This window comes from Numida meleagris, chromosome 2, assembly GCF_002078875.1.
Source record: "Numida meleagris isolate 19003 breed g44 Domestic line chromosome 2, NumMel1.0, whole genome shotgun sequence".
NCBI lineage: Eukaryota > Metazoa > Chordata > Aves > Galliformes > Numididae > Numida > Numida meleagris.
In genome coordinates, this window is record NC_034410.1 from 100,784,596 (window position 1) to 100,798,028 (window position 13,433).

At 43.6% G+C, this 13,433-nt stretch overlaps 1 protein-coding gene across 2 annotated transcripts in view; it reads right to left on the reverse strand.

Annotated features, from left to right (window-relative positions):
* The window catches only part of USP14 (ubiquitin specific peptidase 14), a 17,736-nt gene extending 6,906 nt beyond the window's left edge, over positions 1-10,830 (reverse strand). Inside the window, exons 1-9 of one of the 2 annotated variants that reach the window (XM_021386656.1) lie at positions 10,621-10,828; positions 8,768-8,913; positions 8,139-8,171; positions 6,550-6,654; positions 4,906-5,009; positions 3,284-3,342; positions 1,261-1,391; positions 881-961; positions 27-106 (exon numbers count right to left, since the gene is read on the reverse strand). In XM_021386656.1, coding sequence (XP_021242331.1) covers positions 27-106; positions 881-961; positions 1,261-1,391; positions 3,284-3,342; positions 4,906-5,009; positions 6,550-6,654; positions 8,139-8,171; positions 8,768-8,913; positions 10,621-10,636 — 755 coding nt within the window. In that variant the 5' untranslated portion in view covers positions 10,637-10,828. Of the gene's footprint in view, positions 1-26; positions 107-880; positions 962-1,260; positions 1,392-3,283; positions 3,343-4,905; positions 5,010-6,549; positions 6,655-8,138; positions 8,172-8,767; positions 8,914-10,620 lie in introns of both variants that reach the window. The other variant, XM_021386657.1, reaches the window with a different exon arrangement.

Genomic DNA, 13,433 nt, shown 5'->3' on the forward strand with positions numbered 1-13,433 from the left:
AGGCCTTGCCTTAGTCCTTAGGATACGCAGTTTCAAATTCAATGCTGAAGAACTGATCGATGAGACTCTTCTTCTTAGAAGCTGTTGCTGTAGCTCCAGAGTCTGTCTGTAAAGCAAATTTTCTTATGACGTAACTTCAAATAGCATGTAAAGGCAGTCTTCTTTGTAGACAAAATAACCCCATTTATTTCAATTCTTTGAAGCCTGTTCCTTCACCTTTGTTCGGGTGCATTTTCTCAAGTCCATCCCCTTATGCAGTGTAAAACTTTTTAGAAGAAAAGCATTTATTACAGCACCCCTGTTAAGGCCACCTCAAGGCATATCAGCAAGCAAGACTTCAATCAAAATGTGCCACATCTCAAGCTTAATCTGTCTTTAAATTTTAGAGTAGTTATCCATTTTTTCTGCTGCCAAGATTCTGCAGAAAACCATTTGTAGAGAAAGAAGAGAGTTGCTTTTTCCCCAGGATTTTAATCATACAAACTTATTTCTTATCAGGTTGTTAGTTGTCTGTTTAGAACAGCAATTGTATAGCTAAGAATAATGGTTTTTTTTCAGACACAAAGGTGTTCTTTCATCAGTTTTCAGTTCCTGTATGCTAGATTCATAGGCTATCAGTGCCAGCTGCTACATGCTCACATCCATCCTGGTCCAAAGCACTCCGTAAAAGGTCCAAATGAAAAGTACTCCAAAAAAATTCACTATAGCACAGCTTACAAAATAGACAGTACTACCCTGATCAGTCACCAGAAAGCAGTTTCACTTACAGGACTATAGACACGTGTTAAAGAACTCACAGAGCAGATGATTTAAAAAATTGTGTGAATTGTAAGTACAATATTATTAATCCTAACTCCAGGTAGAGCGAGCCCACAATTACCTCCATCACTGTATCGCCTTCTATGCCTTCCAGCTTCTGCTGTAGTACCCTCATCATCTGCACCCAGCACTCATTGGCATCCTAGGACAGGAACAGAACACTACATATGACTAACAGCAGAATGATTTCATGAACAGCATTACAAGCATCCATCTTCACATTCTAAAACCAAATGTAACAGTTCCCTAACTAATAACTTATCTCCGTATCCTTTTAGGAATAGAGCTTGAAGTTAGTTAACTTTTCTACACCATACAAAAGCCAACTTACTGGGTTACATTATTCTCACAGAAGAAGGAAAACATGAGCATATTTGTGTCATGTTAGACTTCCAAGATAATAGAGAACTTCCAAGCAGTGAGTTAATAATCGCTCTTTACCTGTTGGAGGTATTGTCCTTGATCACCTTTCTCTGCAAACTGTGGGAAGGCCATGTGTAAAAACTGCAGGAGAATGATAGGTGGGATACTGGAGGAAGTTTTATCCATGGAATCAAACAAGTCTCTAAGAGCTTGAAAAAAAAGTGAACGTTTTGAGAAGTGGAAAAACATTTATAACACGTCAGGAGGTTTAAAAAGAATAGTAAAACGACAGCAATATTTAAAGATTGGTCATTTAACAGTGTCCAACTTGATCTTTCCCAAACAGGGCCAAATTCTCCAGGTAGCATAACAGGTGCACCTAATATCTCATTTGTCAGTGTGACTTTGCAGATGTAAAGACAACAATTCTGAGAGTGTGCTGCAAAGTGCTTTGTCTTTCCTGGCTGCTAACAGAAGAACATTTCTGAGCAGTAAAGATTTCCTTCGAAACACATCTGAGGAACAATGTTTCCACAGTAAGACAACACCTAGAGAGACCAGAAGGCATTCACAATCTATACTCTAGAGCAGCTCAAGTTTCACCAACTACTTGTAAAAAACAACAAAAAATCATTTTTTCCAACTAAAATATCTAGAACACGCTCATGCTTGGTTTAATACCTGGGAAAACAAGTATGTGGATACATGTGTGCAGACAGTTCAATGACTATGTGCAATTCAGTGACTGATATGACCACATGACAATACATGTGGCTTTCTTTTTGGCTCTGGATGCACTACCATGTAGGCCTTAACTGACCATGTTACAGCATTTCACATGGACTAATCACTTCAGACATGTGTTAACCCTCACAACAACCCTGTGAGGTAGGCAATGGTAGCACGGTCACTAACTCACAATTGGAAAGACTGTTGAATAGAACTCTTGAAGTAGAGAATATAGGCCACATTGTATGGAACCAAGGTCAATTTCTGCCCCTCTTTAAAGAATACGTTCACTGATCTTAGAGAGAGGATCAACTGATATAACACAGCAATTTAAAAAAAACGCCCTACGTCATGCAGGAGTTCTTGACCAGCTCATCACCAGATAATTAACTAAGAATTACTCAGATCTTTAACCATTACAACTCCTAAAAAGCAGAGCCATCACCTTAAAAAGAAAATAAGGGACACAAAGTAAAGGCAGTGGAAAGGGGAGGGGCAGGCATGGTTGTATAGAGTAACCATTGAACTTACCACCCCAAAATTCGATCAGCAGGCATACCCACAAACTTGACCTTTCCTTCCTTATATTGTTTTGTTTTTCCTTAAATGGACTGGTAGAAATCCCAGTGTCCTGGCCCAGCATCATAGTGGGGCAATGAAATAGAGTAGAAAAAGAAAGAGCGGACAAGTAGTATCCTTGTTCAAGTCTAAGGGGTCTAACTAGAATTCTAGTTAGAGCTTGGAGATAAGGGGCCACCGTGAGCTCCCACACTGTGAGCACCCAGACCACCATGACAAAGAGTAACTTTCCTTTCGAAGACGTTACTTTATGTCGGTAGGGTTCTTCAGGGTGAAGGCTAAGACCACTGATAAAGCATCAGCGACCACCCAAACAATAAAGCTCAGACAGTAAGGCATTTGAAAAATAAGTAAACAAAATATGTACGCTATGGGTGTGGCATTAGCCTACCATTAAGTGCATCAAAGAACTGCTCACGAAAATATTTCTACGCAAAATGATCCAATCAGCAGATGGATGGAGTCTGCCTTACAGAGTTCTAATTCCATTTGCCTACGTGCAACATGGTATGACATGAATGCTTTACATCTAAGCCTAGCTAACTTTGGAGTGTATTATTTTTCCTAGCGTGCGGCTACGTAACATGCAGTGATGTATGCTTTGCAGCCATGGTCAGTCTAACCTTTAAAGACATTAACCAAGTAAAATGTGTTCTCCAATGCTAGCAGATCTGAAATTCCTAAGGTGTATGCACTGAAGAAACACACACTGAGCTCTAACTGCCATTTTCACCTCCATTTAACAGGAAATCACACTCTAGCCTAGAAGTCTGTGTTTTCTCTAAACACCAACCTGCAGTAATGTACTGAGCAGAGGCCATTTCTCCTGAAGCTCTTAAGGCACCACCATACCTAAAAGAGAAGAAGAATTAGTATCATTTACATTCAAATCATGAAGAGCAGTCAAGTTGGCAACTGAATTTAAACAAATGTATCAGAAGAAGTCACTCAAAAATTGAAGTAACTGAAGAAGACTCTGATATATGAAAGTCTCAGTTATTCCGCAAGCATGTGGAAGCACAGAAAAACTGGCATCCTTGAGACCACACAAATGCTGCCTCCCTAATCCATTCTCCTCAAAGACACAATCCTTTCCTAAAGAAACTAAGAAACGTTTGAGTAGAAGCTACCCTATTTCTGAAACGTACGCCATAGCTGCTTCAGATGCAGGCAAAATAACACATTCACAGACAGACAGGAGATAAAATGCACACAGATGGAGGGCAGTCTTCCTGCCTTCATAGCAGAAGAAAAACAGAGAGAGGTGACGCATTTTGGAGCAGAGGGAAGCATTTCCCACGTTGGAAATGTGCGGGAGTCCACCCACATTATGAGAACTTAGCATTCCCCTTTGAATGATTTCTTAATTTACCACCTGCACGAGGAACATATGGCTTCCTCAAAGGACATAAGCCTTCCAGCCAAAGGCCTCGTGCATTCTTATGCAATCTCAGACTGGACTTCAAAAATTCTGTTCATTGTCAGGTGATAACAGGAGACTTGCTTCCTGTCACATCTCAAAAAGGGGAATACCCTTGCAGGGATCAACCAAACATCTGAAACAAAGCCATACAGTCAGTTTTCCCATTCAAGACCATTCACCTCTCTCCCACTGCCATACACCCTTCCATGTCATCATCAAGCAGAGGAGGCCAAACAGAGGCCAACTCTTCAGTGGAAAACTCCATGCTGATGGTTCTTTTTGTTGTAACTCATCCAGAGGACAAATTCAGGCTCATGCTGCTACACACTCTTATTCCTCTGATCTCGATGATTTCTTCTAGTAGATTCCTCACAAAGTAGTTTGGTCATATCAATATTTTAGTCCAGAATCACAGATATTCTACAATCAGAACTAACAAAACAGGTTCTGATGGACATGGCTTCCCTTCCCATCACCAAAACTCTAGTTTCTTCCTGTAATATCCATGGCTTTCCCAAAAAGCCTCATTGTTTTACCTCCATGTACCAAAAGGTTAATAAGAACTTCAGAATTTCATAGCTGAAAGCATATTATGCTACAAAGTCATTAAAAAAAAAGACATTCTTCAAAGGAAGAAGAGTCACTTATAATTCTTTTGTGCAGAGCAAGACCATACAAATAACACAAAGAAGAGGGTTCAGAGTTCAGCAGGCGTGCTGAAGCATTCTAAACAAGTCTTCCTTTTAGTTAAGCAAAACTCATTCTCTCCATTAAAAGCTAATTCCAATAAATACTTGGTTTAAATCTTTTTTTAAAAAGTTTAGACTAGCAAAGCCATAGTGCACATTTCAATTAATCGTTGTATTAATCCCCAACAGATTTAAAGAACGTCGCATTAATCCATAGTATTAAAAGACTGTTCCGCAAAGTGCATGCCATTTCATAAGCTAAAGGAAGCATTCTAGTCATGATATTCTTATACCAAGTCCTACCTTTTAAGGGCCTCTTTCACTTCTGGCACTGAGCGGATACACTGAACCGTAGCATTCATGTAGCAAGTGTTGCCAAGGTTTGTCAATCCACATGGTAACTCCATCTACCAAAAATTTACAAGGGTGCTTGAATAGAGAGATGTGGAACCATTTTTTTCATAAAAGCTATAATTGGACATAAACTTGCAAGAAAAGGAATCATCAGAGATGAGTAAAATCTAGAATGTTCCATCACGCTATTTTGTTGAGTTTTCCAGAGCCATTTTCTGACTGTATGAATCTATTTCACAATTCATTGCTTTCAGAGGACATCCAAGAACACTTTGCTCTTTTTTGCTCTGCATGTTTAATTTAACGAGCATATTCTTCAAGTAGGCAGTCAGTCAGAAAGTCCACTTATGATTCAATTCAAGTTTTGACCTTAAAATTCTATTTGTGAAATTTCCACATGAATTCACTTGTAAGTAACACTGGTGTTTTAACTACAAACAGTTTTCAGCAGAACTCTGAATGGGATAAAGTTCAGAGTCAGAAACAAAAGCATTATTTAAGTTCTTCTCTGGAATTCTGTGACAGACAGTTGGATCTGGTCTTTTTACACAACTTCTGACAAATGTGAAGGCCAAGCAATAATTGCGCTAACAGGTTTCAGCAACTGCCATAAATCACAGCATAACAGCTCTTTTTTTGTATCACTGTTTTGCAGATATCCTGCGTATTTGAGTAGCTGTCAGGGAAGAGCATGCAGCTTAATGATTCTAATATTTGCAGGAAAACATATAATCCAATCCCAATCCAATCATGTCAAACCTATTTTAATTTTAGAAAGAAAAGTTTACGTAACATAATACTTCCAACGAGAACAAACAAGAACACAACCTCTGGTTTCCCTTCGGAAATACGAATCACAGATTGGCCTGGGTTGAAAAGGACCTCAAAGATCATCGAGTTTCAACCCCCCTGCTGAGTGCAGGGTCGCCAACCACTAGACCAGGCTGCCCAGAGCCCCATCCTGCCTGGCCTTGAATGCCTCCAGGGACGGGGCATCCACAACCTCCCTAGGCAACCTGTTCCAGTGCATTGTCACCCTCTGTGTGAAAAACTTTCTCCTAATATCTAACCTAAATCTCCCCTGTCTCAGTTTAAAACTATTCCCCCTTGTCCTATTGCTATCCACCCATGTAAACAGCCATTCCGCCTCCTGTTTATACGCTCCCCTCAAATATTGGAAGGCCACAATGAGGTCTACCTGGAGCCTTCTCTTTTCCAAGCTAAACAAGCCCAGTTCCCTCAATCTTTCTTCATAGGAGAGGTGCTCCAGCCCTCTGATCATCTTAAGAAGGCAGGAAACAATTTTGTGCATCTCTTATTCAGGCAGAGCTCAGGATAGCAGTACAATGGTAGTACAAATCATTTCTAAAAGCATCAGTAATGCTCTTTTTACAGCATTTACTCAACTTCCTGCTTAAAGATAGCATTAGTGATCTGGCTTTTAAAGTACGTCCCGTACTTTAACCGAGTTATCAATACAAATTTTGAGTTTAAGAAGATACAAATCCTAAACACTTTCAAGCAAGTGCAAGTACTTAAAAATTTGCCACTGTTCAGAAGTTTGCAAGGAACTGAAGCTGGGAATATGCTTACAGCAGAAGCCAGCTGCTCCTCTGTCATGTCTTCCACAAAGACGGGCCGAGCAATGGGCTCTTCCGGGAGCGCATCTGCAGAACCCATCATTAATAAGGTCATCCCCTTGGAACACAGTAAAAACAGCAATAAATTTTTAAGCTCAGTTATTTCCTTAAAAACAACAACAAAACATAAAGCCCTTAACATACTTCAGGTATTTCCCCAGAGATAAGATAGATCTTTCTCTTAGATTACAGGATTGATCTCCTGCCAGTAGCTGACAACTTGAGATTCCAATCAGGACTAAATTTAACAACCACAGAGTAACCCAAACGTGAAGTGTTCAAAAAAGCTCCCTTCCTGACAGACACTGGGGATTGCGCATCTTGAAGGCTTAAGTGCAAATATTCTCCTTTCCCTTAATTCTCAGAAAGAACCTTTGAACCAAGGATAACCAAGCAGCTGACTTCCAATTGGAGAGCAGCTGCAATATCTGAGATCCTCGATCAAAAAAGCCCAGAAGATCTCACACTCAGAATTCTCAAAACTAAAAAAGATCTGCGTCTTTAGCCAAGAGTCTTGGGAAACACGTCAGACAGACATCGGCCAAAACTGGGACCACGGCTCTGAGTTCAGAAATTTTTTTCCACCTGAAAAGCAAGCGGGACAGGAAGTAACACCCTTTGGCCTGGCACGTTCCAAGGATGTTAAACTCATCAAGAAGTCAGTTTAGGCATGAGGACAAGTTCAGGGGAAAAAAAAGAAATCATGTTACCACGCCTCCAAGACTGTTACAAGGATAAGGAGTTTGTCAGCATTCAAGAGGAAAACATCTATACAGAGCAAGGTCCATCAAAGGGGAAAAAAGGGCTACCCAAAGGCCATGAATAATAATGCCTTAAGGAAAAGGATGGGCTGAAGAGAAAGAAACCACTTTGACAGCATAAATAAATCCCTACAAGTTGTACAAATCATTACTAAAACGAATAAAGGCAGCTATAAGCCTAAGAGTACACAGAAAAGGACAAGAATATGACATACTGGAGTTTTTGCTGAGCAACTTTGCTACAATAGCTGCAACTTATTGCTACAGGCTGCTAGGAGATGCTCAGAACTACTGACAAGGGCAAGAATCACACTAACTTACTCAATCAACAGATGTTACAAGATACCTACAGAAATGAAAACGATGGAAAACATACAAAAATCTTTGTGGTTGCCCGTTTCAGCATTATAGAGGTAAGAAATACAAATATGTTCACTTTTGAATTTTTTCAATGAGAAAATAAAAAGTGCAAATAAGCATGATCGATGGCTTTGCTTTTAACAACAGCCAGCTAGTACAGGAGAACAAGTTTCAGAAGGCTGACGAAAAAGGCAGCAGGCAGAGCGGCAGCTTCAGCATCCCCAGCACAAAGATGAGCAGTGAGGAGTTGGTAAGAACGCTGAGGTGCAACAACTCTACAAGTGTTTTTCATCAAGGCCGTATCTTCAGAAAAGGAACTACCCGCTCCAACAGAATTCACACAGAAACAAAAGCTTTACGTTCTTCTTTAAAGGCCAAAATAAAACAAGGCGGTAAAATATAGGTATTGCTTAGAACTTACATTTTTTATTTTTATGTTCCCCCAGTCATCATCCTGTATTTGAAGTGAAATAAAAGAGAGGTTATTTACTTTCCACCAAAAGACAAGTGAGCATTCTCATCAATATTAATCATCTATTTCTAAATATACAACCGTGTCTCATCCAAAATTCGCAATTATGATGGATTTACACATCATTAGTCTTGCCTAAGGAAAATAAAAAGCAACCAAGCCACCTTTTCAGTAAGGTGCTTAGATGTAAACCAATTTGCTAGGAAAGCTGTCCACATCGCATCGCACTGAGGTAAGTCTCCGGCAAAGCACCAGAGAAACTTCTCTTCAGCTAAAAAGCAAAAAATTGCATCCAGATTCTGAATGTTAAGAAAGAACAGCAAAACAACTGAACAAGCACAGCAGAGTTTGGTGAAAAACAGTGAGGAAGCGATTTAAAACTGCAGTACACTCCCAGTCATTTAGCAACGAACGTTCAGCAACCATTTCTAGCAGTAGGCAACAAATCACGCGAGTTATTTCTGAGAAGTACAGACAGCTTAATTCTAGACCAGCTCTCAAATATGGCTGTTGTTAATTATTCCGCAGCGTAACTAAGTCAGAAATAACTAAGTCAGAAAAAAAAAATGGATTTCTACCTTCAGGGTTCCTCCTTTAATCATGACCTTCTGTCGAGCCGGCTGAACTCCGGTCAGGGCGAACAGCTGGGCCTTGAAGACCATTGGAGGCTCATCCGTGTTCAGCTCCACACCATCGAATTTCTCTTTTCCCCATTTCACATTAACTGCAAACAAAAGTATTTCAAAACAAGATTATTTCCTAAAATGAAAGAATATAATTACCAAGATGGAACCAATATTTCAAGTTCTGGACTTTATACCATCTCACAAACATTAGTTTGACACCCCTGACATTAGGGAACACCCTTACAAAGCCTACAGGAGATTCTATTGTAGGCAACACGTGTACTGAGAACTTCTGCACACAGTGAGTGCACAGGACAGAATCAGAAATTCTTTCAGCAAGTCTTCACCAAAGCAGATATCAAGTGAACTCTTCCAATCTCACAGCGCTGTCCATGGCAAACACGTTTCTGTAGGAAATCAGGACATGCTACTTTCAGGTAAGCTTTCCATTCTCCTTCAGCGACAAACAAGTTACAGTTTGGGCTCTAAATGTTATTGAGTGACACAAGGTGGTGTGTACTGACACAAACCCCACAGCACAGCACACCTCCCGCTTCCTTTAATGCAATACTAACCTGACAGTGCTGCGTTAGCAGGGGAGTTAGACTCGATGGTCCCCAAAGTCCCTTCCAAACCAACAACTCTGCGATTTGGCAACTCGAACTACACTGCTGCCTTCCTTAGTTCTGGCAGCACTTACCATACCTGCGTGCAAAAACAGCTCCTGGAGCCCTGCTCCCAGTACAGGTGCAGGCCTGGAACCAAGGAGTCACACACACGGTATTTGGTCATGCAAGTGGGAGCAGGATCACAGAACTGTAGGGGTTAGAGAGAACCTCTGGAGATCATCCACTCCAACCCTCTGCTAAAGCAGGTTCCCCACAGCATGGTGCACAGGAAAGCACCCAGGTGGGTTCTGAGTATCTCCAGAAGAGGCTCTGCAGCCCCTCTGGGCAGCCTGTTCCAACGCTCTGTCACCCTCACAGTGAAGAAGTGTGAGAGAACTCCCTGTGCTGCAGTTTGTGCCCATTCCCCTCCTTCTGTTGCTGCACAGCAGCGAGGAGAGCCTGTGTCACCAGTGAAACACCCAGCACAGAGACACAGGGGCAACGCTACCTGCATCCTGCAAGGCTAACCCGGACGGGGCAGAGAGGCACACAACACACAGTGTGTTTTTAAAGAACACTGGTTCGACTGCTTCCCATCAGTTGCTCTCACGTGTACATAAGGCTGCAGTTGTGCTGAAGGCCTGCAAAATACAGCATACAGCAATACCCCATGTGTGTGGTAAGCGGTTAGCAGACCCTGACTGGAGGCAGCCCTCTCCTTACATCCCACCTGTACTTCTCTTTAAAGTAAATCTGCTCTGGCAGCTGTGCAAACCTACTCCGAAAGCCACAATTTAACAATCTTCATAAAAGGGTAAGATTCCAGATATCGGCAGCGCTCGTGACAGTATTAAGGACGAACGAACAGGGCGCAGGACCGCAGAACAACCCGGTTTGGGAGAACCCCAGAAGGAGTCCCTCTCCTGAACGACGCGCGTTACTCGGCGCCCGGGAGCCCCACCAGGCTCAGGCCTTCTCCACGTGCCCCAGGACAGCCGCCCACCGCTGCGATCAACCGGGCGGCCGTCCCTGCCGGGGACCGCCCCGTCACGGGGCCGGGTAGCTCGGAGCGGGGTGCAGAGCTCGCTCGCTCGCTCGCTCCCTCCCTCCCGCAGCTCCCAGCCCCCGCGGTGCCCCGTTCCGCCGCCCCTCAGCGAGCACCGCCCGGCCCGCCGCGCCCCGCACGCGCTGCCTCACCTGAGAAGAGCGGCATGGCGGAGAGCGCGGAGCTGGCGGCGGGAGCGGCGTTACCGGAGGGGAGCGGCTGGCGGGAGGGGCGGGCGGAGACGACGGCGGCTCGGGCGCGGCCCCCTCCCTCGGGCTCTCATTCAAACCGGCCCCTCAGGATGACGCTGCAACGCGGCCGCTGCCGGAAGCGGGGCGGGGTGCGCGCGCAGCACCGGAAGGGCAGGGCGGCCGCGGCGGGCGGGCGGGAAGGAGTGGGAGGGAGCGCGCGTGTGGTGCTGCTATCTCACAGGAGGGCGGGAGCGCGCACATCGCGCGCCTGCAGTCCGGCTCTGCGGCCAATAAAATAACCAGTGCTTAAACATGTAGAAAGGAGGAGAATGCCACAATGAAACATCCCCGAACTGTGCTGCTGGCTTTCTCACACCCCTCCTGGATGCCACTTCTGAAAACCCCAGTGCTTATTCCACTGTTTTGCGACCTTTCTGGTCTTGGTATCATTAAACTAGCTAATGCTAAGCAAAATACGCTTGGTCTGATGATAAGCAAAAAGTCCTTTGTCTACTCAAGAGGCCCAGTACATCACCATTATCTAAGTCAATGTGGGGCCCTCTTCAGGACATCACTCTGAAACTACCAACCTGGAAAAAAAACAAGAGGAGGGTAATTTGCAGTCATGAAGAGGAAGACTGCTTACTTCATCTCTGAGGGTCTTGAGACCCCCACACAAAATCACTGAGCACGTGCAAGGAGGGGGAACCCTATGTTAATGATTCTGGGGGGACTATTGAATTTGTATGTACTGACCGGGAAAGCTTTTGCATATGTAACACAAGTAGTGTACATAAGCTGAAGGACTTTTGTTCAAGGTATGCACGGTTAGGGTGGAAGTAGCCCCTCACACATCCAACATTGTAAATAAAGAATGTCTACTTACTAACACCACAGTGCTGTTAATGAGTTTATTCCCAAACTTTGGATGGCAGTCATTCCTTTGTGAACACTGCTCTCAGAATACAGTTCTCACTTCCAAACAGTTGACACGTTCACAAAACAGCCATAAAAATTATCCAGGGCTTGAAAATGGGCCTTCAGATGGGAAGTTTAGAAATGTCAGTCCTTTCAGTTTGTCACGGAGAGTGGGTTGTGTGGTTCAGCATAGGCTCCTACACACAAAAAGGGAGCAAAGTTCCGGGAAGCAAGGATTGTTTTAAGGGAAAGCTGCAGTGGCTGGAATGCTGATGTGAAGCTGTATCGTGATGGACCTTCCAACGACTAAGGCAAATTTAAGCACTGAAAACGCTTATCAGCAAGGGTGCTCAATCTTCTGTGGGTTGGGGTTGCTTAGAGATGAGCTTGCCTCCTAGGTAAGCTTTGGCCCAGTTCTCTGGTGGGAGACTGTGGATGCAATGTTAGCAGGGCTTGGACCTGATGGTCCCCAGAGGTCCCTTCCAACCCCTACCGTTCTGTGATTCTATGACCACCTGTTCAAGTCAGAGCAGATCCCAGCTGCCTGCTCACGAATGTAACTACAGGATATTTCCAATCCAGCCATTCATTCGTTCTTAACACTAACAGAGACCTGTATAGAGACTGTTTATTCATAAATGAACATGGAATGGTCTACAGTAAAGCTGAACTAAAGACGTCCTCCCCCATAGTGTAACCTTTGGAGGATCGAGTCTCATCCTAAGCAAATGCAAATTGCTTTTGGAGTTTGGGAAAGACACTAGAGGGTGCTGTGCTGAAAGAGAAGAAGTGGGGTTTGTATCTGCCGGAAAACTTTGCCAGAGTGGACAACTGCTATCTCCCTTTTCCTTTTCTTTCCTTTACTGTCTGTTAGGCCTCCCATGACAGCTTTGTGCTTCTTTCCTTAAAGTGAGCATCAGCTGACAGATGCTGCTGGTCTCTTTGAATCTTACACGAACTGACACAAGGAGTATAACAGTAGAGTGCAATGCAATGTGTAAATAGGAACTGAAGTATAGATTACCTTGACTACGTGACAGTATTCCACTTTCCTGCACTGCAAAACACTATCTATCTCCAGATGAGCACCAAGAAAACAAAGAACATATTACCCGAAATACACCTCCAGCATGCAGGATGTTTCCAGCACAGGGCTGAGCAAGGCCCAGAAGGGATCGCCATGGCTGCCGTGTGCAGTAGCATCTCCTGGGGTTGCCGGGGGCCTGAGGCAGGGCACTCCCATCCTGAAATCCACTGTTCTGTTTGCTTCCCATGTCACAACAACAACAAACTGAAGAATGCGGTGGTAAAATGGTGTGTCTTCTAACAGCATGAGACAGAAAACATAAAGGTGGGCTGAAGAAAAAACATAGCCATCTGGGAGGTGTTTAAAGTTGCATACAGAGCAGTGGTTCACACTTCTTGCATTGTGTATCCCTAGGAGTGCGTGTCTGGGGGATGGAGAAAGAGAAAAAACTGTTTCAAGAACATAGCAGAACCATTCCTATGTGTGATCCACATAGATGTTGATACTCTTCTCACTAACATAAATAAATAGCTTCTTGGAAAGTAACCTCATTTGTAAAATGCTTTCATCTGCTATTTTTTGTTCTTTAAACATTTGGGATAACTAGCAATTAAGTAAAGGGTAAACAGGTATAATGGTATTAAACTAAGAGAGGGTAGATTTAGATGAGGTATTAGGAAGAAATTCTTCACTCAGAGGGCGGTGAGGCACTGGCACAGCTGCCCAGAGAAGCTGTGGTGCCCCATCCCTGAAGGCGCTCAAGGCCAGGTTGGATGGGGCCCTGGGCAGCTGAGCTGGTGGGGGGCAGCCCTGCCCATGGCACAGGGTG